Source organism: Somniosus microcephalus, chromosome 4, assembly GCF_052327205.1.
Source record: "Somniosus microcephalus isolate GS21.2 chromosome 4, FLI_Smic_1.0, whole genome shotgun sequence".
In the NCBI taxonomy this organism is placed as follows: Eukaryota; Metazoa; Chordata; class Chondrichthyes; order Squaliformes; family Somniosidae; genus Somniosus; species Somniosus microcephalus.
In genome coordinates, this window is record NC_140990.1 from 23353307 (window position 1) to 23381128 (window position 27822).

General features: G+C 47.4%; 1 protein-coding gene and 1 pseudogene across 1 annotated transcript; one reads left to right on the top strand and one right to left on the bottom strand.

Moving 5' to 3' along the window:
• Positions 1-1863: 1863 nt before the first annotated feature.
• Positions 1864-27822, top strand: LOC147118420 (uncharacterized). Its single transcript, XM_085984416.1, has 2 exons — positions 1864-1968; positions 24479-27822. The coding sequence occupies exon 2, from the start codon at positions 24588-24590 to the stop codon at positions 26139-26141; it is 1554 nt and encodes a 517-aa protein (XP_085840542.1). The 5' UTR covers positions 1864-1968; positions 24479-24587; the 3' UTR covers positions 26142-27822.
• Positions 16162-17697, bottom strand: LOC147118421 (uncharacterized; annotated as a pseudogene).

The following is a 27822-nucleotide window of genomic DNA, read 5'->3' on the forward strand; positions in this document are numbered from 1 at the left end:
ATCGCATCTGGACCGGATGACATGTTAACTTTGAGTGATGACAACCTATTTAGCACCTCCTTTCTATCCATTTTTATCCAATTTCTCTACTCCCCCCCTCCTCTACTGCGACATTAACTTCATCCTCTTCTTTTGTGAAGACAGATGCTAAGTACTCATTCAGTACCTCAGCCACATCCTCTGCCTCCATATGATGTGCTCCTATTTGGTCCCTAATCAGCCCCACCATTCCTTTAACTATCCTTTTACTTTTCGTATGTTCATAGAAGATTTTTGGGTTCTCTTTTATGTTACCTGCTAATCTTTTCTCATATTGTCTCTTTGCCCTTATATCCTGTTTCATTTCCCCCCGCACTCTCTGTATTCTCCTGGTTTTTGACTGTATTCAATACCTGACATTTGTCGTAAACCTCCTTTCTCTGTTTTATTCTAACCTCGATATCCTTTCTCATCCAGGGAGCTCTAGCTTTGGATGCCCCATCTTTCCTCTTTATGGGAATATGCTTGGTTTGTACCCAAACTATCTCAGCCTTGAAGGCCTGCCATTGGTCATTCACTGTTTTCCTGGACAATCTTTGTTTCCAGTCCACCTGTGCTCGATCCCTTCTCACATCACTGAAATTGGCTCTCTTCCAGCTGGGTATTTTCACCGTTGATTTTTCTTTGTCCCTTTCCATAACTACTTTAAACCTACTGATATTGTGATCACTGTTAACCAGATCCCTCCTGCCCCAGAACCGATGAGAGACCCTTTAAATGTTCTGACTGTGCAAAGAGGTTTCAGAGTTCATCCAACCTGCTGAGTCACCAGGGAGTTCACACAGATCTTCAAAGAAAGGAAGATGTTTTAGAAAGGCTGGCAGCACTAAAAGTTTGCAGCCATCTCAGAGTAGTGATCCTTTAATTACAATCTCGCAGAACAAGGAGAATCACTGTCCCTTTAACTACCACAAATCCCTGTGTGGAGGAGAGGGGGAGATACAGACTGTCGCAGAACAGAATTAGTGACCCTGTCCCATAAGGGCTTGACCCTCCCCCACTCCCTGCTTTTCCTCAAGTGTCTCATCCTTAAAATCTCATTCTTGTTTTCAAATCCCTCCGTGGCCTCGCCCCTCTCTATCCCTGTAATTTCTTTCAGCCCCTACAACCTTCCGAGATATTAGCGCCTCTATAATTCTGGCCTCTTTAGCATCCCCGATTTTAATTGCTCCAGCATTGGCGGCCGTGCCTTCAGTTGCCTTGGCCCGAAGCTCTGGAATTCCTTCCCTAAACCTCTCCATCTCTTAAGATGCTCCTTAAAACCTACTTCTTTGACCAAGCTTTTGGTCATCTGCCCGAATATCTTACGTGGATTGGTGTCAAATTTTGTTTTCTAACACTCCTGTGAAGAGCCTTGGGACGTTTCACTACATTAAAGGCGCTTTATAAAAACAAGTGGTTATTGTTGTTTCCTGAAACTAATAATAAATTCCCCAGAGGGAAAAAAACTTGTCCCTTTACTCCCAAATATTAAAAAGGTTGTTCCACAGAAGCACGAGGTTTATTTGCTCTTATTGATGAATTTCAAAAGTCTGTATTAAAACCTGAGCCAGTGTGTTGTGAGACAAAGAGCCTTGTGTCCAATAAGGGGAACAAAGGCCCACAGCCTCCCCTGGCCCCGGGCCCTGAACAGGGGACTGGAGAAACTCGCTGCCCTGCGGATCAGACAATCAGCCGGCGCTAGTCCCGCCCCTCTGGCTCACCGATTGGTTGGAGGACCCGCCGCCGGCTCGCTGCTCCAGCCCAGCCCCGCTCGTTTGCTATTGGTCAGAAGCTTCCGTCAATCAGGCCGTGGGCCCGGGGCACGTGTCCCTGATGCGATGACGTCACAGAGGCCGCGGGCCTTGGTCACGTGTCGCTGAGGAAGTCTGGCCTGCTCCGCGAGGCTGAATCCGCTCTGTTCGCTTCCTTTGATCCTCGGGCTCCCAGGTTTGTGTTTACCGTCATTTCTTTCCCCGTCTGTCTCCGCTCGTCCGTCCAGCTGAGAAAACTCGCTTTCCGCCGGTAATTCCGATTCTTCAACCGTTAACGACCGTTACCCAGTGTCGCCCTGAGCATGCGCACTAGCAGCTGGTTCTGCGACTCTGTCCCTGAGCATGCCCACTAGCAGCTGCTCCTGGGACTCTGCCCTTGAGCATGCCCACTTGCAGCTGGTCCTGGGTCTCCGCTGCCCTGAGCATGCGTACTAGCAGCTGGTCCTGGGACTCTGCCAATGAGCATGCGCACTAGCAGCTGGTCCTGGGACTCTGCTGCGCCTGAACATGCGCACTAGCATCTGGTCCTGGGACTCTGCCCCCGAGCATGTGCACTAGCAGCTGGTTCTGGGACTCTGCTGCCCCTGAGCATGCTCACTAGCAGCTGGTCCTGGGACTCTGCCCCCGAGCATGCGCACTAGCAGCTGGTTCTGGGACTCTGCTGCCCCCAAGCATGCGCACTAGCAGCTGGTTCTGGGACTCTGCTGCCCCTGAGCATGCGCACTAGCAGCTGGTCCTGGGACTCTGGGCCCCTGAGCATGCCCACTAGCAGCTGGTCCTGGGACTCTGCTGCCCCTGAGCATGCCCACTAGCAGCTGGTCCTGGGACTCTGCTTTCCCTGAGCATGCCCTCTAGCAGCTGGTCCTGGGACTCTGCTGCCCCTGAGCATGCCCACTAGCAGCTGGTCCTGGGACTCTGGGCCCCTGAGCATGCCCACTAGCAGCTGGTTCTGGGACTCTGGGCCCCTGAGCATGCCCACTAGCAGCTGGTCCTGGGACTCTGCTGCCCCTGAGCATAAGAACATAAGAAATAGGAGCAGGAGTAGGCCAATCGGCCCCTCGAGCCTGCTCCGCCATTCAATAAGATCGTGGCTGATCTGATCCTAACCTGAAATCTACTTTCACTCTCCATCCCACCCGAACCCATGTGATCTCCCGGGAGAGGCGAGAAACCAAATTAAAAAAAAAACAATGGCCAATTTGGGAGAAAAAATCTGGAAATTCCTCTCCGACCCATCTAGGCGATCGAAACTCGTCCAGGAGATCACTCTGTCCCTGTATTTCCTGCAGTACTTACCTTCTGTAAAAGGTGATCTCCACCCCAGCCAGGAACAGGCCCAATTTACTCTTGAAGGACTCCTAGCTGGCAGCCTGTTCCTGAGGTCTCCACTATCCCTGTGACTAGAACCATCTCCTGAAATCTAACACAGAATTAGAACACAAGAAGTAGGAGGAGGACCAGGCTACCTGGGCCCGCTCCGCCACCCACAGGGCCATGACCGACCCGAACCTAGACTCATGTCCAATTTCCTGCCCGCTCCCCGTAACCCCTAATTCCCTTTACTTCTAGGAAACTGTCTATTTCTGTTTTAAATTTATTTAATGATGTAGCTTCCACAGCTTTCTGGGGTAGCAAATTCCACAGACCTACTACCCTCTAAGTGAAGAAGTTTCTCCTCATCTCAGTTTTGAAAGAGCAGCCCCTTATTCTAAGATTATGCCCCCTAGTTCTAGTTTCACCCATCATTGGGAACATCCTCACCGCATCCACCCGATCAAGCCCCTTCACAATCTTACATGTTTCAATAAGATCGCCTCTCATTCTTCTGAACTCCAATGAGTAGAGTCCCAATCTACTCAACCTCTCCTCATATGACCACCCCCTCATCCCCGGGATTAACTGAGTGAAACTTCTGTTTACTGCCTCGAGAGCAAGTATGTCTTTTCTTAAGTATGGACACCAAAACTGTATGCAGTATTCCAGGTGCGGTCTCACCAATACCTTGTATAACTGCAGCAATACCTCCCTGTTTTTATATTCCATCCTCCTAGCAATAAAAGCCAACATTCCATTGGCCTTCTTGATCACCTGCTGCACCTGCATACTAACTTTTTGAGTTTTGTGCACCAGGACCCCCAGATCCCTTTGTACTGCAGTACTTTCCAGTTTCTTGCCATTAAGATAATACCTTGCTCTATGATTTTTCCTGCCAAAGTGCATAACCGCACACTTTCCAGTATTGTATTGCATCTGCCAAATCTCTGCCCACTTACTTAGCCTGTCTATGTCCCTTTGCAGGTTTTTTATGTCCTCCTCACTCACTACTTTCCCTCCCATCTTTGTATCATCTGCAAACTTTGATATGTTACACTCGGTCCCCTCCTCCAAATCGTTAATATAGATTGTAAAGAGTTGGGGACCCAGCACTGACCCCTGCGGAACACCACTAGTTACTGATTGCCAGTCTGACAATGAACCATTTATCCCAACTCTCTGCTTTCTGTTAGATAACTAATCCTCCACCCATGCCAGAATATTACCCCCAATCCTGTGATTTTTTATCTTGAGCAATAATCTTTTGTGTGGCACCTTGTCAAATGCCTTTTGGAAGTCTAAATACACTACGTCCACTGGTTCCCCTTTATCCACCCTGTATGTTACGTCCTCAAAGAACTCAAGCAAATTTATCAAACATAAATTCCCCTTCATAAAACCATGCTGACTTTGTCCTATTAAATTATGTTTATCCAAATGTCCTGTTACTGTCTCCTTAATAATGGACTCTAACATTTTACCTACCACAGATGTTAGGCTAACCGGTCTATACTTTCCAGCCTTCTGCCTACTACCCTTTTTAAATAAGGGTGTTACATTAGCAGTTTTCCAATCTGCCAGGACCTTTGCTGAGTCCAGGGAGTTTTGGAAAATTATTACCAATGCATCCACAATCCCTATCGCCACTTCCCTCAAGACCCTAGGATGTAAGCCATCAGGTCCAGGGGATTTATCCGCCTTGAGTCCCATTATTTTACCGAGTACCACCTCCTTAGTGATTTTAATCGTGTTTAGCTCCTCCCCCCCCCCCCCCCCCCGAGCCCCCTGTTTGTCCAGTGTTGGGATATTCTTAGTGTCCTCTACCGTAAAGACTGAAACAGAATATTTGTTCAGCGTTTTTGCCATCTCCATGTTTCCCACCATTAATTTCCCGGTCTCATCCTCTAAGGGACCAACATTTACTTTAGCCACCCTTTTTCTTTTTATATAACTATAGAAACTCTTGCTATCTGTTTTTATAGTTTTTGCTAATTTACTTTCATAATCTATCTTCCCTTTCTTAATCAATCTTTCAGTTATTTTTTGCTGTCTTTTGAAGACTTCCCAATCTTCTATCCTCCCACTAGATTTGGCTACCTTATATGCCCTTGTTTTTAGTCAGATACTATCCTTAATCACTTTACTTAGCCACGGATGGCTGTCATTTCTTTTACACCCTTTTTTCCTCAGTGGAATATATATTTTTTTGAAAGTTGTAAAATAACTCCTTAAATGTACACCACTGCTCATGTACCGTCTTACCCTTTAATCTATTTTCCCAGTCCACTCTAATCAATTCCGCTCTCATACCTTCATAGTCTCCTTTATTCAAGCTCAGTACGCTTGTTTGAGATCCAACCTTCTCACCCTCTAATTGAATATGGAATTCAACCATGTTATGGTCACTCATTCCAAGGGGATCCTTTACTAGGACATTTTTAATTAATCCTGACTCATTACACAGGACCAAATCTAAGGTTGCTTGCCCCCTGGTCGGTTCAGTTACATACTGCTCAAGAAACCCATCCCTAATACACTCAATGAACTCATCCTCAAGGCTGCATGCCCAATTTGATTTGTCCCGTTAATATGATAGTTAAAATCCTCCATAATTATAGCTGTTCCTTTATTACAAGCCCCAACTATTTCCTGATTAATACTCCGTCTAACAGAGTTGCAACTGTTAGGAGGCCTGTAGACTACGCCCACTAGTGTTTTTTTCCCCTTATTATTCCTTATCTCCACCCAAACTGTTTCGCTATCCTGATCCTTTGACCCAATATCATTTCTGTGTATTACAGTGATTCCTTCCTTTATTAACATAGCCACCCCACCTCCCCTTCCTTCCTGCTTGTCCTTCCTGATTGTTAAATACCCTGGTATGTTTAATTCCCAGTCATGGTCACCCTGCAGCCATGTTTCTGTAATGGCCACAAGATCATACCCATATGTAGTTATTTGTGCCGTTAACTCGTCCATTTTGTTACGAATGCTACGTGTATTCAGATAGAGAACTTTCAAATATGTTTTGTGACACTTAGTTCCTGCTTTTTCCCCTTTTACTACTTTACCTTTTACTCCATACCTTCTGTCCCTTCCTGACACGCTGTGGTTTTTAATTCCCCTACTGCCACCTAGGTCTATGACCTCAGTTGTAATTTTTATTATTTGCTCTCTAGAAACCGCCCCCCCACTAATTAGTTTAAAGCCCTCTCTACAGCCCTAGTTATTCGATTCGCCAGGATTCTAGTCCCAGCACTGGCCAAGTGAAGTCCGTCCCAACAGAACAGCTCTCTCCTGTCCCAGTACTGATGCCAGTATCCCTAGAAGCAAAACCCATGTCTCCCACACCAGTCTTTGAGCCACGCATTTAACTCTTCAATTTTATTTATCCTAGCCAAATTTGCTTGTGGCTCAGGTAGTAATCCAGAGATTATTACCCTTGTGGTTCTGCTTTTTAATTTGACCCCTAGCTGCTCATACTCCTTTAACAGAACCTTCTTCCTTGTCCTATCTACGTCGTTTGTACCAACATGGACCACGACAACTGGATCCTCCCCCTCCAAGTTTCTTTCCAGCCCAGAAGAGATGTCATTAACCCTGGCACCGGGCAGGCAACACAGCCTTCGGGACTCCCGCTCTCGATTGCAGAGAACCCTATCTATCCCCCTAATGATACTATCCCCTACCACTACAACATTTCTTTGAACTCCCCCCTCTTGAATGGCCCCCCGTTCCACGGTGCTGTGGCCAGGTTGCTCATCCCCCCTGCAGTCTCCGCTCCCGTCCCCACAGGGAGTAAGAGCCTCGAACCTGTTTGACAAGAGCAAGGGCTGCGGCTCCTCCAACACTACCTCCTGGATCCCTGTACCTGCCTCACTCATAGTCACACCGTCCTGTCCCTGACCACGGACAACATCTGAATTAATTAATTTCATAGGTGTGACTACCTTCTGAAACAGAGTCCAGGTACTTCTCCCCCACCATTCACACCTTTGATCGCTCTGATTATCTCTCTGCCGAGGTGTGATAAATGGCAGTTAGAAAGATTACCTGTAATCATCTGGCATTATTCTCTGACTATATAAGCTGTGTCTTTATGCATCTCTCCACTTGACTCAGAGACTAGGGTCCTCAATTTAAATAAAGGAAACTATGATGGTCTGAGGAGCGAGTTGGGTAGGATTGATTGGGGAGTGGCACTCAAAGGGTTGACGGTGGATAGGCAATGGCAAACATTCAAAGACTGCATGGATGAGCTACAGAATTTGTTCATCCCAGTTTGGCATAAAAATAAAACAAAAAAGGTGACTCAACCGTGGCTAACAAGGGAAATTAGGGATAGCATAAGATCTAAGGAGACGACATATAAATTGGCCAGAAAAAGCAATAATCCTGAGGATTGGGAGCAGTTCAGGATTCAACAAAGGAGGACAAAGGGATTAATTAAGAAAGGGAAAATAGAATATGAGAGTAAGCTAGCAGGGAACATAAAAACTGACTGTAAAAGCTTTTATAGATATGTGAAGAGAAAAAGATTGGTGAAGTCAAGCGTAGGTCCCTTACAGTCAGAATCAGGGGAATTTATAATGGGAAACAAAGAAATGGCAGACCAACTAAATTCATACTTTGGTTCTGTCTTCACAAAGGAGGACACAAATAACCTCCCAGAGATGCCGGGGAACATAGGGCCTGATGAAAGGGTGGAACTGAAAGAAATCAGTATTTGTAGGGAAATGGTGTTAGGAAAATTGATGGGACTGAAGGCCGATTAATCCCCAGGGCCTGATAATCTACATCCCAGGGTACCTAAGGAAGTGGCCCTAGAAATAGTAGATGCCTTGCTGGTCACCTTCCAGAACTCGATAGACTCTGGAACAGTACCCATGGATTGGAGGGTAGCTAATGTTACCCCACTATTCAAAAAAGGTGGTAGAGAAAAAGTGGGGAATTATAGACCGGTAAGCCTGACATCGGTAGTGGGGAAAATGCTAGAATCTATTATAAAAGATGTAATAGCAGAGCACTTGCTAAGCAGTGACAGGATCGGACAAAGTCAACATGGATTTACAAAAGGTAAATCATGCTTGACTAATCTACTGGAATTTTTTGAGGATGTAACTGGTAAAATAGATAAGGGAGAACCAGTGGATGTGGTGTATTTGGACTTTGAGAAGGCTTTCGATAAGGTCCCACATAAGAGATTAGCGTGCAAAATTAAGGCACATGGGATTGGGGGCAAGGTATTGACTTGGATAGAGAACTGGTTGACGGACAGATAGCAAAGAGTTGGAATAAACGGGTCGTTTTCTGAGTGGCAGGCAGTGACTAGTGGGGTACCGCAAGGATCGGTCCTAGGACGCCAGCTGTTCACAATATATATTAATGATCTGGACGAGGGAATTGGATGCAATATCTCCAAATTTGCAGACGACACAAAGCTGGGTGGGAGGGTAAGCTGTGAGGAGGATGTCGTGAAACTCCAGTACAATTTGGACAGATTGGGTGATTGGGCAGAAACATGGCAAATGCACTATAATGTGGATAAATGTGAGGTTATCCACTTTGGTGGCAAAAACAGGAAGGCAGATTATTATTTGAATGGCAATAGATTGGGAGAAGGGGAAGTGCAAAGAGACCTGGGTGGTGTTGTGCACCAGTCGCTGAAGGTAAGCATGCAGGTGCAGCAGGCGGTTAAGAAGGCAAATGGTATGTTGGCCTTCGTAGCAAGAGGGTTCGAGTACAGGAACAAGGATGTCTTGCTACAGTTGTCCAGGGCCTTGGTGAGACCGCACCTTGAGTATTGTGTGCAGTTTTGGTCGCCTTACCTGAGGAAGGACGTTCTTGCCATGGAAGGAGTGCAGCGAAGATTCACCAGGCTGATACCTGGGATGGCAGGAATGACGTATGAGGAGAGATTGTGTCGATTGGGCTTATACTCACTGGAGTTTAGAAGATTGAGAGGGGATCTCATCGAAACCTATAAAATTCTGTCAGGCCTGGGCAGACTAGATGCAGGAAGGATGTTTATGATGGCTGGGGAGTCCAGAACCAGGGGTCATAGTCTAAGGATAAGGGGTAAGCTATTTGGGACTGAAATGAGGAGGAATTTCTTCACTCAGAGAGTGGTGAACCTGTGGAATTCTCTGCCACAGAGGGCGGTGGAGGCCAGTTCATTAAATATATTCAAAAAGGAGTTGGATATATTTCTTAAGGCTAAAGGGATCAAGGGATATGGGGAGAAGGCAGGGACAGGGTACTGAACTTGGATGATCAGCCATGATCACTTTGGTGTTGTGTGACTTCTTACACTTGTCCACCCCAGTCCAACTCCGGCATCCCCACACCATTTAGGACAGAGATGAGGAGGAATTTCTTCACCCAGAGAGTGGTGAACCTCTGGAATTCTCTACCACAGAAGGCAGTAGAGGCCAATTCATTAAATATATTCAAGAAGGAGTTAGATATATTCCTTAAGGCTAAAGGGATCAAGGGAAATGGGGAGAAGGCAGGGACAGGGTACTGAATTTGGATGATCAGCCATGATCTCATTTGAATGGCGAAGCAGGCTCAAGGGGCTGAATGGCCTACGCCTGCTCCTATCTTCTATGTTTCTATGGCCTACTCTTATTTCTTATGTTCTTCTCTGCTGGGCTTTGGCAGGAATTGAGGAAGAAACAGTTCGAAATTCCCTGATCTGTAATTTACAAGGACGCTTTCCCTGGTGCATAAGAACATAAGAAATAGGAGCTGGCATCGGCCATTCAGCCCCTTGAGCCTGCTCCACCATTCGATAAGATCATGGCTGATCATCGACCTCAACTCCACTTTCTCACCCGATCTCCATATCCCTTGATTCCCCTGTTTTTCAAAAATCTTGTCAACTCCTTGACTATATTCAATGACTCCGCCTCCACAGCTCTCTGGGGTAGAGAATTCCAAAGATTCACGACCCTCAGAGAAGGAATTCCTCCTCATCTCCGTTTTAAATGGGCGACCCCTTATTTTGAAACTATGCCCCCTAGTTCTAGATTCCCCCCACGAGTGGAAACATCCTCTCTGTATCTACCCTGTCGAGCCCCCTCAGAATCTTATATGTTTCAAATGCGGAAACATAAGCCTGACATTGGTAGTGGGGAAAATGCTAGAGTCCATTATAAAAGATGTAATAGCAGAGCACTTGGAAAACAGTGACCGGATCGGACAAAGTCAGCATGGATTTACAAAAGGTAAATCATGCTTGACTAATCTGGAATTTTTTGAGGATGTAACTGGTAAAATAGACAAGGGAGAACCAGTGGATGTGGTGTATTTGGACTTTTAAAAGGCTTTCGATAAAGTCCCGCATAAGAGATTAGCGTGTAAAGTTAAGGCACATGGGCTTGGGGGCAAGGTATTGACTTGGATAGAGAACTGGTTGGCAGACAGGAAGCAAAGAGTTGGAATAAACGGGTCTTTTTCCGAGTCGCAGGCAGTGACTAGTGGGGTACTGCAGGGATCGGTCCTTGGACCCCAGCTATTCACAACATATATTAATGATCTAGACGAGGGAACTAGATGTAATATCTCCAAGTTTGCAGACGACACAAAGCTGGGTGGGCGTGTGTGCTGTGAGGAGGATGCCGAGAAACTCCAGTATGATTTGGACAGGTTGGGTGATTGGGCAGAAGCATGGCAGATGCAATATAATGTGGATAAATGCGAGGTTATCCACTTTGGTGTCAAAAACAGGAAGGCAGATTATTATCTGAACGGCAATAGATTGGGAGAAGGGGAAGTGCAACGAGACCTGGGTGTTCTTGTGCACCAGTCGCTGAAGGTAAGCATGCAGGTGCAGCAGGCGGTTAAGAAGGCAAATGGTATGTTGGCCTTCGTAGCAAGAGGGTTCGAGTACAGGAACAAGGATGTCTTGCTACAGTTGTCCAGGGCCTTGGTGAGACCGCACCTTGAGTATTGTGTGCAGTTTTGGTCCCCTTATCTGAGGAAGGGTGTTCTTGCCATGGAGGGAGTGCAGCGAAGATTAACCAGACTGATACCTGGGATGGCAGGAATGACGTATGAGGAGAGATTGGGTCGATTGGGCTTATACTCGCTGGAGTTTAGAAGAATGAGAGGGGATCTCATTGAAACTTATAAAATTCTAACAAGACTAGACAGACTAGATGCAGGAAGGATGTTCCCGATGGTCGGGGAGTTCAGAACCAGGGCTCATAGTCTAAGGATAAGGGGTAAGCCATTTAGGACTGAGATGAGGAGGAATTTCTTCACCCAGAGAGTGGTGAACCTGTGGAATTCTCTACCACAGAAGGAAGTAGAGGCCAATTCATTAAATATATTCAAGAAGGAGTTGGATATATTTCTTAAGGCGAAAGGGATCAAGGGATATGGAGAGAAGGCAGGAACGGGGTACTGAATTTGGATGATCAGCCATGATCTCATTGAATGGCGGAGCAGGCTCGAGGGGCCGAATGGCCTACTCCTGCTCCTATCTTCTATGTTTAAGACCAGCTCTCATACTTCTAAACTCCAATGAGTATCGGCCCAACCTTTTCTCATAAGACAACCCCTTCGTCCCAGGAATCAACCCAGTGAAGCATCTCTGAACTGCATCCAATGCAAGTATATCGTTCCTTAAATAAGCAGAGCAAAACTGTACGCAGTACTCCAGCTGTGGTCTCACCACGCCCTGTACAGTTCTTCCCAGCAGTTACTTTTCTTCAGTAATGTTCTCATTATCACTGAACTACCTTGCCTGCTGTTAATTATGTTATTTCTTATAGTTTCACAGTCATAGGTATAAACATCACACATTATAATATAATCTATTACTCACTCTGCTTTAAGCTTATATTGTGGTTAATAACAGACAAACTGTTCTTTCCGCTGATCTGATTACAGATTCCAACCAGTCGATTCAGTGAATGGAATGTCTTATCAGTGTTGCCATGGCGACCTGTCTGCAGTGAAATGCCTGTTTGAGTTTCTAACTCAGACTAAACTTCTCTTTCCCATAATGCACGTTATATCAGACATATTTGGTGTCAATGTATTTTAGCCATGTTATCTTTTAAATCTACAGGGAGATCAGATACACAAATCTTTAAAAGTTGGAGGGCAAGTTTATAAAGTGGTTTAAAAATAACCGAGGTTTTTTATAAACGGGGCGTAGAAAACAAAATCATCGGTTCGGCTGCAGTTAGAATAAGTTTTGGGCATCTTACAGCAGGAAGGACGTCGGGGCCACAGAGAGGCTGCAGAATAAATTCACTGAGGTTATACCACGGATGAGAGGCTTTAGTTATCAGAGAATCCTAGAATGAAACAGCACAAAAGGTGGCCATTCGGCCCATCATGCTTGTGCCAGCTCTTTGGGAGAGCTATCCAATTAGTCCCACTCCCTTGCTCTTTCCCCATATCCCGGTAAATGTTTTCCCTTCAAATATTTATCCAATTCCCTTTTGAAAGTTACTCTTGAATCTGCTTCCTCCACCCTTTCAGGCAGTGCATTTCAGATCATAATAACTCGCTGGGTAAAGAAATGTTTCCTCATGATGGCCTGTCTGCAGTGAAGTGCCTGTTTGAGTTTCTAACTGAGGTGAACTTCTCTTTCCCAGGAGGAGAGACGAGAGAAACTGGGGCACTTCTCATTAGGACAAAGCAGGGTGAGAGGAGATGTGAGCGAGGTGTTTAAACTTGATCAACGACACCGACCAAAATATCAGAGAGACTCCCTGTCCCTCAGGACCTGTGTCCAGGGGAGAAGCTGATGGGTTTATCAGATCATCTTTGGGTTAAATGTTGTGCTCGTGGAGCTGAGCCCCTAGTGTCAGCATCAAACACTCTCCAGTCGGGTACAGCACGGGTTAGATACAGAGTAAACCTATCAGCCGCTCCCCGACACAGATACCGAGGGACAGGGAGTGTCCGGGACAATGACATTTCTCACTCAAGGTATAAATTGATCCTGTACCTCTCCCCATTAATCCTGGGCTCCACACGGGGCGAATCCTGCTCCTGTTTCCCTCCCTGTAACAGAACTGAGCTAAACCCAGCCCATAATGAGCAGGGCTCAGGGAGGTTGGTTGCTAGGCACTGCAGTGATGTCATAAAGCAGGGCCATTCATCCCAGCTGGTCGTCTCCTTGTCCCTTTAAAGGTGGAGAGCCGGGACACCCTGTCTCCAAACACATCCCACCTGTTCATACTGAGAATCCCCGGGGAAGGCCCAAGGCCCAGAGTGTGGAACACAACCAAGGGGGAAAGAGGAGGAGAGAAGGGGAGGTAAATCAAGGAGTCGGGACTGAGGGACACCAAGCTTCAGTTGTAGAGCCTGTAGACTTCAGGAGGGGAAGAGTGAGTTCAGTAGTTTTAGGATCCAGGGAGAGAACAAGGAGCAGATGGGGAGACTGGTGTGGATTCCAGCACAGTGAGGATGTAGGGGGAGGGAGATTGTGTCAGGCCGTGTGTTAGGGGTGTAGGAGGGACAAGAGAGGAAAGGTCAGAGGAGCAATTACTGCAGCAGTGCCCATAAATAGTGAGAGAGAGAGAAGGTGGGGGTTCGAGTGGACCAGGGACAGTCTTGCTGTGACCAGTTTTCCTTCGGTTAAAAATGGCCTCCTGTAGCCCAGTGACACAAACAGCCCATTAAACTCCACCAATGGCCTTTGATCTGGTGAGGTCTCCCTTTGTGAAACATCGGCTGTTGTTAAAGCTTTTCATTCTGACACGCTCACACTGAGAAATGAGCTGCAGAACTGCCGACACCGTCAGCTTTAAGGAGACGTTTCCCTTTGGAGATCGGATTGTCCATTGAGTTTGATTAAATTGATGTTAAAGTAACAAGGCTGCTTTGCCCCGTGACAGTAACAAATTATCAGAATATTTCCCATAGGTTAAAATCCAATATTACAGGGGCTCACTGCCCTGGATGGTTGAAGTGGACCCTGTGATATAATAGAATTTTCTGTCCTGTCAGACTTGGACATCTTGTAGATCCATCTTTTAACAAGTTGTGGCAACTCAGTTCTCAGATGGATTCCACTCAGTTTGTAACAAGTCCTCAATCAGCTCGTCTTATCGTTGAGATATCAAGGACTCGACACACTGCGTGTGTGTGAAACAAAGCTCATTTATTTGACATTGATACAGATTAAACTCCAGCCAGTTATAGGGGTTACTAACTGTTGTGTTGGTACCTTTCTACCTAGACACAATTTAGGACTCAGAACTCAGATTCAAACATGAAGTGCTTTATTGGAAGGAAAGGAAGTTCTGGCAAGTTCCGAACAAAGAGAGCTAAACTTAACAAAGAACACCCAACCATTTATCTCCTGTGACAGCGCCACCACAGGTGGGAGGAGAACACACAATAGAACACACAATACATAACACTAACATCAGCTGAAGCAAACCCCAACTGTCAGAATGAACATGGTTCAGTCCTGGATGTGATTAACAGCAGCAATAACAACAGAATCCAAACCCTGCAGCCACATGTGAACTCGCTGGTGTCTCAGCAGGTTGGATGATAGACTGAATCCCTTCCCACACACGAAGCAGGTGAACGGTCTCTCCCCAGTGTGTGTGTGTTGGTGTGTCAGCAGGTTGGATGATAGACTGAATCCCTTCCCGCACACTGAGCAGGTGAACGGCCTCTCCCCAGTGTGAGTGTGTTGGTGTGTCAGCAGGTTGGATGATAGACTGAATCCCTTCACACACATGGAGCAGGTGAATGGCCTCTCCCCAGTGTGAGTGTGTTGGTCTGTCAGCAGATACTTTGCGCTTCCAAGTAGTCAAACAGGCGCTTCACTGCAGACAGGTCGCCATGGCAACACTGATAGAACATTCCACTGAATCGACTGGTTGGAAACTGTAATCAGATCGGGAGAAACAACAGAGTTTGCCGTTATTAACCACAATGTAAGCTTAAACCAGAGTGAGTAATACATTAGATTATAATGTGTGATGAAAGGTTCTGACGGAAGGTCAGTGACCTGAACCGTTAACTCTGTTTCTCTCTCCACAGACGCTGCCTGACCTGCTGAGGATTTCCAGCATTTTCTCTCTTTATTTCAGATTTCCAGTATCCGCAGTATTTTGCTTTTGTAATTGGATGGATCTTTCAGAGAGCCACATAGGCACGATGGGCCGAATGGCCTCCTGTGTAGTATCATTCTAGGATTCTGTGAAGTGTTGGTTAATGCAATTTAAGAAGCATCAACGGGTTTGTGTCAGAATTTAACTGAGTATCGAGCCAACATGTCCAGGTTATGTAAACTGGGCCTGTTCACACTGGAAGGAGAAGGTCGAGAGGGAAGGTCGAGAGGTGATAGGATTGCTGTTTTTAGGATTCTAAAGGGACTGGATAATGTAGAGTACGACAAGTTATTTTACCCTGTCCAGAACAGTAGAACCAGAGGACACGGCCTGCGCTTGAAGGGGGTAAATTCCAAATCCAATCTGTGGAAACAATATTTCAGTGAGTGAGTGAGTGGTCAATCGATGGGACAGGCTCCCTCGGGAGATGGTGAAAGCAGTTAGTGTTGATTCATTCAAATGTAAATTGGACCGATTTCATTCATAGAGTAAGATTTTGGGACACAGTGTGTGAGTAATTTGAGACATGACGTGGTCAGTGTAGAATGCTCGGGAGGAAGAGGTGACTGGTCCGATGGCTCCTAAAGCTCTCCACCACTGAGGTTTTCCTCACCTCATGTCTGGGTCTGTTGTAGACTCATTGATAGAGATTGATCGCTGTGATTAGTCAACAACTCCATTATCGTTGTATCATGGGACTCCCAGGATGGTAGAAGGCCAATTAGATCAGAACCGAAATAATCCAGAGTAAGAAAGGAGAAACGGCCCAAAAATGGAGCAGTCAGCAACAGGACATCAATTAGTCTCCTCTTATCATGGAGTCAGCACAGACTCAACACAAAGTGTGTTTGAAACAAAGCTGATTTATTTGACATTTATACAGAATATTAATCTCCAGCCCAGTTATAGGGTTATAAACATCAGCAGAAACAAACCCCAACTGATAGAATGAACATGGTTCAGTCCTGGATGTGATTAACAGCAGCAATAACAGCAGAATCCAACCTCTGCAGTCGGTTGTGAACTCGCTGGTGTCTCAGTAAGGAGGATGACTGAGTGAATCCCTTCCCACACACAGAGCAGGTGAACGGTCTCTCCCCGGTGTGAACTCGCTGGTGTGTCAGCAGGTTGGATGAATCAGTGAATCCCTTCCCACACATGGAGCAGGTGAATGGCCACTCCCCAGTGTGAACAGGTTGGTGTGCCAGCAGGTTGTAGGAATCCGTGAATCCCTTCCCACACGTGGAGCAGGTGAACGAACTTTCTCCAGTGTGAACTCGCTGGTGTGTCAGCAGGTAGAATGAATCAGTAAATCTTTTCCCACATACAGAGCAGGTGAACGGCCTCTCCCCAGTGTGAGTGCGTTGGTGTTTCAGCAGACCACTTGCGCTTTTAAAGCTCTTCTCACAGTCAGAACATTCAAAAGGTCTCATCAGTGTGAACATGTCGGTGTTCGGTGAGGTGGGATGACTGAGTGAATCCCTTCCCACACACACAGCAGATGAACGGTCTCTCCCCGGTGTGAACTCGCTGGTGTGTCAGAAGGTCGGATAAATCAGTGAATCCCTTCCCACACTCAGTGCACATGAATGGCCTCTCCCCAGTGTGAAATCGCTGGTGTCTCAACAGGTGGGATGATCGGGTGAATCCCTTCCCACACACGGAGCAGATGAACGGCCTCTCCCCAGTGTGAGTGTGTTGGTGTTTCAGCAGGTGCTGTTTGCTTTTAAAGCTCTTCTCACAGTCAGAACATTGAAACGGTCTCTTATCAGAGTGAACAAGTTGGTGTGTCAGAAGGTGGGATGAACAAGTGAATCCCTTCCCACACACGGAGCAAGTGAACGGCCTCTCCCCAGTGTGGGTGCGTCGGTGTATCAATAAATCCTTTTTACTTTTAAAGCACTTCTCACAGTCAGAACAATTAAAAGGTTTGTTATCAGTGAACAAGTTGATGTCAGAGGTGGGATGACTGAGTGAATCCCTTCCCACACATGGAGCAGGTGAACGGCCTCTCCCCAGTGTGAACTCGTTGGTGTGTCAACAGATCCTTTGTGCTTTTAAAGCTCTTCTCACAGTCAACATTTAAAAGGTCTCTTATCAGTGTGACCTCGCTGGTGTGTCAGGAGAGTTGATAAAGCAGTAAATCCCTTCCCACATTCAATGCAGGTGAACGGTCGCTCTCCAGTATGAACTCGGTGTGTATAGAGGCTGGATGACTGAGTGAATCCCTTCCCACACACGGTGCAGGTAAACGGCCTCTCCCCAGTGTGAGTGCGTCAATGAGTTTCCAGCTTAGATGGGTAATTGAATCCCTTCCCACAGTCCGCACATTTCCACGGTTTCTCCATGGTGCGGGTGTCCTTGTGTCTCTCCAGGTCGGATGATCAGTTGAAGCCTCGTCCACACACACAACACGTGTACAGTTTCTCCCCGCTGTGAATGGGGTGATATTTTTCAGGCTGTGTAACTGGTTAAAGCTCTTTCCACAGTCAGTGCACTGGTACACTCTCACTCGGGTGTGTGTGTCTCGGTGCCTTTCCAGTCACGCTGATGTTTGAGATCTTTTCCCACAGACAAACATTTCTCCTTCCACATTGAGGCCGATGATATTCGGGTCCTGATGAATGGAGTGACTCTGTCAGATCTCGATGTGATGTTTGGTTTGAGTTTGCGGAGTGTAAATGCTGCCCTTCTCACAGCCTGTAAAAGGAGATTACAAAAGCCATCACTGTGAGTCCAGGATAGAAATTGACAAGATTCTCTCCTCCTGGTTCCTGGCCAAGGGGGCCGCGCATTCGCCCTGCTGCCCCCCTGAGGCTCTCAAAATGGCGGCCGTTACCCCGGGCCTGTCACCGGGAGAAAGCCCCGCAGCTGCCGCCCCGTTCGGGGCAAACGCCCGGCCCGGAGGCTCTTGTTCGGGGCCTGAGGCCCACCCCGGGTGTTTATAAAGTCTCCCCGCCGGTTCTATTGCTCCCCTGCACTCCGCCGCCTCCTCCCCGCTCCAGAATCTTCTCTCCACCTTCCGCCACCATCACCCGACTGGCGGCACTGTGCACGCGTGGGACCCGCCCCGCACTGAGCCCTCCCCCTGCCTGCGCACACCGGGCCCTGCAGCATTGATGGGGCCTATTCTGGCGCGCGGAGTGTTCTGGGCAACATCCGCTGCCATTTTAGTCAAAGAATGTGGAGGAAAAGTGAGTGGTATAGCTGAGGTCAGAGATACCTTTGGAGTAGGGAACAGGAGGAGGATGAGCGGTGTGGCACAGAGCTCGAGAATCTACTTAACGGAGTGGCTTGCTAAACAGAGTGGTAAGGGGAATTTGGTGAGGATGGGAATTGGATGCTGAGGGGGAAGGAGGTGCTCAGTAATTTAAACCAAGGAGCAACAGTAAATAATAAATAATCGCACCGGAGGACACAGAAAAAAGTGACGTTATAATGAACACACAGCAGAGCAAATTAACATAAGTATATCGGTAAGAATATCGATATCCCTTTGTGTGTTTAGTCTCTTTAGTGTTTAGTGTTATGCTTGACTTAGTAAGAATTTATTAGTGCAAGTAACTAAGTCAAAGGAAAACGAGGTAATTGATTAAATTCTAACTGCTTTTAAAGATGCTCATAACTGATAAATAGCGAAGTAATTAATCACAGTTCAAGAAGTAAACTACAGATAACAAAAAATAAATTCATTCATTCATTAATAAAGACCAGGCAGTGTGTGGGGATTGCAGTATGTGGGAGTTTGTGAACAACGAGACTGTCCCAGACTGCCACATCTGCAGCAAATGTCTCTGCCTCATGACATTTCAGCTCAGAGTCAGTGAGCTGGAGTCCGAGCTAGAGACACTCTGACATATAAGGGAGGAGCAGGAATTACTGGATAATTTACTCGAGTACAGTCACACACCAGAAGAAAGCACAGGTGCAGGAAGGGGCGAGTGTGACTGTCAGTCAGCCGGGTAAGGGGAATGTAGGAGAAGTAGTGAAGGAAGTCCAGCAGACACTGCTCCTGTCCAACAGGTACAAAGTACGCAATACCTGTGAGGATAAGGAGAAAGACTGGGAAGGACAGCTAGAATGCTGCCCAAGGCACCATGGAACAGGAGGCTGTCCAAGGGGTGGAGGAGCAGAGTGGAAACATTGTCGTATAGGGGATTCTATAATTAGAAGGATAGATAGTAGTCTTTACAGTCAGGATCGAGAGTCCCGGAGGGTGTGTTGTCTTTCTGTTGTCAGGGTAAGGGACATCTCAAAATGGCTGGAAATGAATCTGGACACCCAATCCAGGGACCACTTACATTGTGACACCAAATCCAGGGACCACTTACATTGTGACACCAAATCCAGGGACCACTTACATTGTGACACTAAATCCAGGGACCACTTACATTGTGACACCAAATCGAGGGACCACTTTCACTGAGATTACAAATGGAAATCAGAGAGCCTCAGTATGGAGAATGGTCATGGTGGTGAAAACTGCTCTAGTGAGGGCGAAAGGCGGGTAATGGATGAAGATATGACGGTGGAATCAGATGGTGACAGGTTATTTTCAGAAGCCCTTTTCAGGCAGGCTGATGATTGGATGTAACCAGCCCAACACCTGGATCTGCCTGTTCTTGTCCCCAAATCCCAAAGTGTATGTATTTTTCTGTGAGAACAGTAGAGGTGTGAAAGAAGGGAAAAAATCAGGCTCCAGCCAGAAAGAATGTTCCTTGAATGAACAATTCATGAGGCTGTTTTGTGACTCGTCTGTGTGAGGTTAAAAAACATGAAATGAAAAAAGATGCATCCAGTGACACCTGTGTTGTTAATAATGGTTTCTAACCCTAATCACTAACTCCTAAGTCTAACCTCCAATTCATTACCCCCAACCACTAACCCCAATCCTAACCAATAACCACGAGCCCCAACCACTAGTCCCAATCCTAACCAATAACTACTAGCCCCAACCACTAACCCCAATCCTAACCACTAACCAATAACCACTGGCCCCAACCACTAACCCCAATCCTAACCAATAACCACTAGCCCCAACCACTAACCCCAATCCTAACCAATAACCACTGGCCCCAACCACTAACCCCAATCCTAACCAATAACCACTAGCCCCAACCACTAACCCCAATCCTAACCAATAACCACTGGCCCAACCACTAACCCCAATCCTAACCAATAACCACTGGCCCAACCACTAACCCCAATCCTAACCAATAACCACTGGCCCCAACCACTAACCCCAATCCTAACCAATAACCACTGGCCCCAACCACTAACCCCAATCCTAACCAATAACCACTGGCCCCAACCACTAACAACAATCCTAACCAATAACCACTGGCCCCAACCACTAACCCCTAAGCCCACACCCTAACCCCAGCCCCTAACAAAGGATCATTGACAGGGATCAATGGAGCAGCTAAAGACCTGATAAAGGAAGTATTTGAAACAATTATCTCGGTTAAAGAAATAGTGCAAGGTATTTTAGTAACAAGAAATTAAATCAACTAGACCATCAAGCTCAGAAATTACTACCTGTATTACAAAGATTAGAACATTTCAAAGGTTATCACTTGCAGTACATGTGGAGGAGTTTTACTAACTCAAATCCACAAAGGGTAATACAGATAATAACAGATTTCAAAACTTATGCAAGATATTTCTATAAAGCTGTGGTTCAAAGGAATTGCAGCTGAGTGTACTCTTCAGTGCTAACAAATAAACTGTCGCTTAACTTAAAACATTAAAGGAAACTTAATTAAATTAACATTTCATTACCTGTGGTGATAAGCACTCCAGTCCCTGCGGTGTGCAGATGAGTGTACTCTTTTGTAGGGACCATAAACAAATAAACTGTAACTTAAAAAACCATTAAATGAAACTTAAGAAATTAAATTAAAATTGTGTTGGCTGGGGTGATGATGCACTCTGGTCCCCGCAGCGCCCACCGGTCACGGAAGGCCTCAAGCCTGCCGGCGGACTCCGCGTGCTCCATCTCCAGGGCCACCAGGAGAGAGGCAGGCAGTCGGGCCGAACGACCCCCTCGACCGCCCGCTGCCTGGACCAGTTGATGGCAGATGAGTGTAAGTGAGACACTACAGTTCATTCTATGACACCCACAAGTTGTGTACTCAAACGGAGCAAGCTTGGGGTTTGATGTGGTGGAAGGCGAACGAGATGAGAACGGAAATAATCTAGAGTAAGAAAAGGACCAAAAATTAAACAGTCTGGAACAGAACATCAATTCGTCTTCTCTTATCATGGAGTAATCAAATATTTGACACACTGTGTGTTTGAAATATACTGATTTATTCACTGAAATAACAACAGAAAATGCTGGAAATACTCAGCAGGCCAGGCAGCATCCATGGAGAGAGAAACAGAATTAACGTTTCAGGTCTGGGACCCTACATCAGAACAGGAAAAAGCTGGAGATGTAACAGATATTACTAAGGTAAGAGGCAGGAAAGTTATCCTGGGTGGATCTGAAACACGAAGTGTGGATAAGTCGGAACCGGAGACAGTTGCTGAGGAAAGAGATGTGACTGTGAAACCGAGTCTTGGAAAATGTTGCAAATGGGGATGGCAAAATCATACAGCATGAAAAATGGGAGCAGAGGTTAAAGTTTGAAATTGTTGAACTCAATGTTGAGTCTAGAAGGCTGTAAAGTGCCTATTCGAAAGATGAAGTGCTGTTCCTGGAGCTTTATTTATTCACTATTTATACAGAATATTAATCTCCAGCACAGGTACAGGGGTTATTAAGATCAGCAGAAACAAAGCATAACTACTAGAATGAACATGGTTCAGTCCTCAACCTGATCACAGTAAATCATGTTCCATTCACTAATCTGGTCTTTCAATGGGGGCTTTTACCCAGCATTCCCCGCGGTGGAGCACGTGCCATACCCAGACTACAAGAGCCCAGCGCACAGGTGCGGGAGGGTCCGGTATATTGAGCATGCGCAGTGCGTTACTGGAGCTGGATGGAGTGGAACAGAAGCCGGGAGGGCGATGGTGTAGCGGGTAAGAATCGCGATGGAGGGGAGTAATGGACCGGTAGGTGGGTGGGGAGACTTGATAAACAACTCGTGCAGGAGGCAAGCCACGAATAATAACCTGAAGATCCCGTGTTTGCAGTTGCAGGGATTTCTTCCCCTTACAGGCCCAGGATAACGGCAGCCATCTTTGTAAAGGAGGGCGGAAAGTTTCAGTATGACGTCACCCTATGCGTGAGACAAAGAGCCTTGTGTCCAATAAGGGGAATAAAGGCCCACAGCCTCCACTGGCCCCGGGCCTTGAACAAGGGACTGGAGAAACTCGCTGCCCTGCGGATCAGACAATCAGCCGGTGCTAGTCCCGCCCCTCGGGCTCCCCGATTGGTTGGAGGACGCGCCGCCGGCTCGCTCCGCCAGCCCCACCCTGCTCGCTCCCTATTGGTCAGAAGCTCCCGTCAATCAGGTTGTGGGCCTGGGTCACGTGTCCCCGAGGAGCTCACGTGCTCTGTCCAACTGACTCCGCTCGGTCCGGGGCCTCGTGGACTCTCAGGTTTTTCTATTTCACTTTATTCTCTCCCGATCCACCCCTACCCCGCGCGATTCTCCACCCAATCGGGAGTGGAGAAAACTCACTTTGCGTCACCGATCGCGACTCCGAGTGCGCAGGCGCAGCTCCGAGTGGGGGAGGGGGGGGTTGGTGTCCTCTGGGCATGCGCGGTTATTACCCTTGGTGACTGGGAGGGGTCGCTGTGCCGGACTCGGCCCAAACTGCCGCTCCGTGTGCGCATGTGCGGACTATCGTCTGTCAATCAACCAACCGCCAGAAGAGGTCGCTGGTGAGACCAGTGAAGAAAGCAAGACTTGCATTTATATAGCGCCTTTCACCACCACCAGACGTCCCAAACCGCTTTACAGTCAATGAAGTGTCGTCGCTGTTATAATGTAAACATAGAAGATAGGAGTAGGCCATTCGGCCCCTCGAGCCTGTGCCGCCATTCAATGAGATCATGGCTGATCATCCAAATTCAGTACCCTGTCCCTGCTTTCTCCCCATATCCCTTGATCCCTTTAGCCTTAAGAAATATATCCAACTCCTTCTTGAATATATTTAATGAATTGGCCTCTACAGCCTTCTGTGGTAGAGAATTCCACAGGTTCACCACTCTATGGGTGAAGAAATTCCTCCTCATTTCTGTCCTAAATGGCTTACCCCTTATCCTTAGACTGTGACCCCTGGTGCTGGTGTAGGAACCGCGGAAGTCAATAAGCGCACAGCAAGCTCCCACAAACAGCAATGTGATAATGACCAGATAATCTATCTTTTTGTTATGTTAATTGAGGGATAAACATTGACTAGGACTCCAGGGATAATTCCCCTGCTCTTTCCCACATTACAACAGTGACTAACTCCAAAAGTACCTCATTGGCTGTAAAGCACTTCAAGACATCTGCTGGTCATGAAAGGCACGATATAAATGCAAGCCTGTCTTTCTCGAAATAGTGCCATGGGATCTTTTATATGCACCTGAGAGAGCAGACAGGGCCTCAGTTTAACGTCTCATCCAAAAAACGACACTTCCGACAGTGCAGCACTCCCTCAGCACTGCACTGGAGTGTCAGCCTGGATTTTTGTGCTCAGGTCTCTGGAGTGGGACTATGAACCCACAATCTTATGCCTCAGAGGCGAGAGTGCTACCCACTGAGCCACAGCTGACACTAAAGAACAAGCAGTTCTGATGAAAGGTCATCGACCTGAAACATTAACTCTGTTTCTCTCTCCACAGCTGCTGCCTGACCTGCTGAGTATTTCCAGCAGTTTCTGTTTTTATTAAAGAAACGAGGGAGTGATTGCTGACAGGAAGAATGTTGGGTCGTCCTGCGCATGCGCACCTCCCTCCGGCTGAGGCGAAACACTGACTCGCCCCCACCTGAGCAGCGCACGCGTACCAGATGTTGCGGCTCCGCATGCGTGTCCGGTGTTCCAACCGCGGGGTTTTGTGTGCTGAGCATGCGCATTGTGGACTGATCGGGATGGGTGATTGTGGAGCAGGAGGGAGGGCGCGGGGGCCATGAGCACATGCGCGGGACTCAGAGTCAACAGAGCGCTCTCTGGAGCGCTGGGGCTTGTGGGTATTACAGCCGCCATTATTGCTGATCCTTTCAACCAACCTGTGCAGCAGCTGGGGCCGAAAATCAGCTTCACTGCCCCTAGGGTCGGAAAGGGGAAAATTAAACAACAGTTTGCCTTTGATCCTTTTCTGAACTCAATTTACAGGGTTATAGAAGTGGAGCAGTTACAGGCAGGAAGCTCAGACCAAACATCACGTCAAGATCTGACAGAGTCGCTCGATTCATCCGGACCTGAATATCATCGGCCTTTGCACATGGAAGGAGAAAGCAGCGATCGCAGTGACGACAAACCGCACACGTGTTCGGTGTGTGGACGCGGATTCAGCCGATCGCCTGACCTGGTGAGACACGTGCACCGTCACACCGGGGAGAAACCGGGTAAAGGTGGGGACGGCAGGAAGGGATTCAGTTCCCCGTCTGCATTGGAAGTTCAACAGCGCAGTCACACCAGGGACAGTCTGTTCACCTGCTCTGTGTGTGGAAAGGGATTTGTTCGTTCATCCCACCTGCAAACACACCAGCGAGTTCACACTGATGAGAGATCATTTCAATGTTCTGACTGTGGGAAGAGCTTTAAAAGCCCCAGGGAGCTGAAGGTACACCAGCTTGTGCACACTGATGAAAGACCATTTCAGTGTTCTGACTGTGGGCAGAGCTTTAAAAGCCCCGGGGAACTGAAGAAACACCAGCGAGTTCACACTGATGTGAGACCCTTTAACTGTCCTGACTGTGGGAAGAGCTTTAAAAGCACCCAGTATCTGAAGAAACACCAGCGAGCGCACACTGATGAGAGACCATTCACCTGCTCCATGTGTGGGAAGGGATTTGCTCGGCCCTCCAACCTGCTGGCACACCAGCGAGCTCACACTGACGAGAGACCATTTCAGTGTTCTGACTGTGGGAAGAGCTTTAAAAGCCCCCAGGAGCTGAAGGGACACTGGCTCCTCCACACCGGGGAGAGACCGTTCACCTGCTCCGTGTGTGGGAAGGGATTCGCTCAGTCCTCCAACCTGCTGAAACACCAGCGAGTTCACACTGATGAGAGACCATTCACCTGCTCCATGTGTGGGAAAGGATTCAGTGAGTCATCCCACTTGCTGGCACATCAGCGAGCTCACACTGATGAGAGGCCATTCCCCTGCTCCGTGTGTGGGAAGGGATTCGCTCGGCCCTCCAACCTGCTGGCACACCAGCGAGTTCACACTGATGAGAGACCATTTCAGTGTTCTGACTGTGGGAAGAGCTTTAAAAGCCCCCAGGAGCTGAAGGGACACTGGCTCCTACACACTGGGGAGAGACCGTTCACCTGCTCCGTGTGTGGGAAGGGATTCGCTCAGTCCTCCAACCTGCTGAAACACCAGCGAGTTCACACTGATGAGAGACCATTTAACTGTTCTGACTGTGGGAAGAGCTTTAAAAGCCCCCAGGAGCTGAAGGGACACTGGCTCCTACACACTGGGGAGACACCGTTCACCTGCTCCGTGTGTGGGAAGGGATTTGCTCAGTCCTCCAACCTGCTGAAACACAAGCGAGTTCACACTGATGAGAGACCATTTAACTGTTCTGACTGTGGGAAGAGCTTTAAAAGCCCCAGGGAGCTGAAGAGACACCAGCGAGTTCACACTGGGGAGAAGGCGTTCACCTGCTCTGAATGTGGGAAGGGATTCACTCAGTCATCCACCCTCCTGTCACACCAGCTTGTTCACACTGACGAGAGACCCTTTAAATGTTCTGACTGTGGGAAGAGCTTTAAAAGCTCTAAGAGCCTTAAGGGACACCAGCGTCTTCACACTGATCATCAAATCTAACAGCACAGAAGGAGGTGATTCGGCCCATCGTGTCTGTGCCGGCTCTTTGAAAGCTGTCCAATTTAGTCCCAAACCCCAGCTTTATCCCCAGAACCCTGCAAACTAGTCCTCTTCAAGTACATGTCCAATTACCGTTTGAAAGTTCCTGTGGAACCTGATTCCAGCATCCTTTCAGATGGTGCGTTCCAGATCTTAACAACCCTCTGTGTGAAAACAATTCTCCTCATTCCCCTCTAGTTCTTTTAGCAACTATTTTAAATCTGTGACCTTTGGTTACGGACCCACTTGCCAGAGTGAACAGTTTCTCCCTACTTGCTTGATCAAAACTCCCTCATCATTTTGAACACCTCTATTAGGTCTCCTCTTAACCTTCTCTGCTCTAAGGGGAACAATCCCAGCTTCTCTAATCTCTCCACATAACTGAAGTCCCTCATCCCTGGTACCATCCTGGTCAACCTCCTCTGTACCCTCTCCAAGGCCTTGACATCCTTCCTAAAGTGTGGTGCCCAGAACTGTACACAAGACTCCAGCTGAGGCCAAAACCCTGCAGCTGAACAAAACCCTGGTTTGACCACACCTGGAGTACTGTGAGCAGTTCTGGGCATCACACTGTAGGAAGGTTATATTGGCCTTGGAGGGAGTGCAGCGTAGGTTTATCAGAATGATACCCGGACTTCAAGGGTTAAGTTACGAGGAGAGATTTGAAAGGATTCGCAAATTTCATGTCTTCCCCGAAGATTTACTTTTGGCTTATTGGAGAAACCCTGGCTGGACTGAGTTTAAAATCCAGGGCTCAACAAGATGGCTACGGTCAACCTCATGGCCAAGGCCTGTAAGTTTCAGTTTGGGCTGACGAAGAAGGAACTTTCTAGAAATTAGTAGGCAGACAAACCTTCTGCATTTATGCATGAGAAGCAAACCAGTGGCATTCGGGCCTCTGATTAAAACCCATCAAGGCTGTTTGCACAGTCAATCAATATGTAATAGCTGCGTTCAGACCTTTGTTAGAGGACATCAGCACTGCTTGCAAATGATCAACGGGGCATTCAAGCTGGAATGGCCCCATCACGAAACCAGTGGGTCAAAGGGAAACACTTATGAGACGTTCAAAAACCGATTAACCGGCCATCCAGGTCGATGGGCCCAGATCGGATTCCTTTGTATAAGCTTCAACACGTCCAGGTCAGACAAAGGAACAAGCTGATCTGGCGGGAGATAAGGACTCCCAGGAGGGGTATAACGAGTCCCTCGGGAAGCCATCTCTCTCTCTCTCTCTCGCCTCGCCTCCAGTGCCCTGCCGTATCATCAACCCAGCGAGGGGATCGCCGACGAAGAGCCCATCCAGGGAATTAGGACACCCGCAGTTATGTTTGAATTACTGGGGTATCTCTGCTTTGGGGTGGTGAAAACCTAAAAACATCGACAGGCAACAGGGCACGGAGCAGGCGTTTCAACATCCTAGACTGGTGAGCATAAGTTTTCTGGCCCATCACAAGATAACCTAGATAGGTGTGAAGGGTGGGAGTTAAGGGGATTGCTAAAATTGTCATTTTCGTAATTTTCCCTCGATGTGTCCGTTTCTCCTCCCCCGCTAAGTGTAATTGTGTTGCATCCATAGTGATTTTCTCTGTATAGTAATTATTTCTCTATTTTAATAAACATTGGTTTTCTTTGCACCAAA

Coding starts and splice junctions, on each gene's coding strand:
- LOC147118420 (XM_085984416.1), top strand. CDS start 24,588: ATGGAAGGAGAAAGCAGCGATCGCAGTGACGACAAACCGCACACGTGT.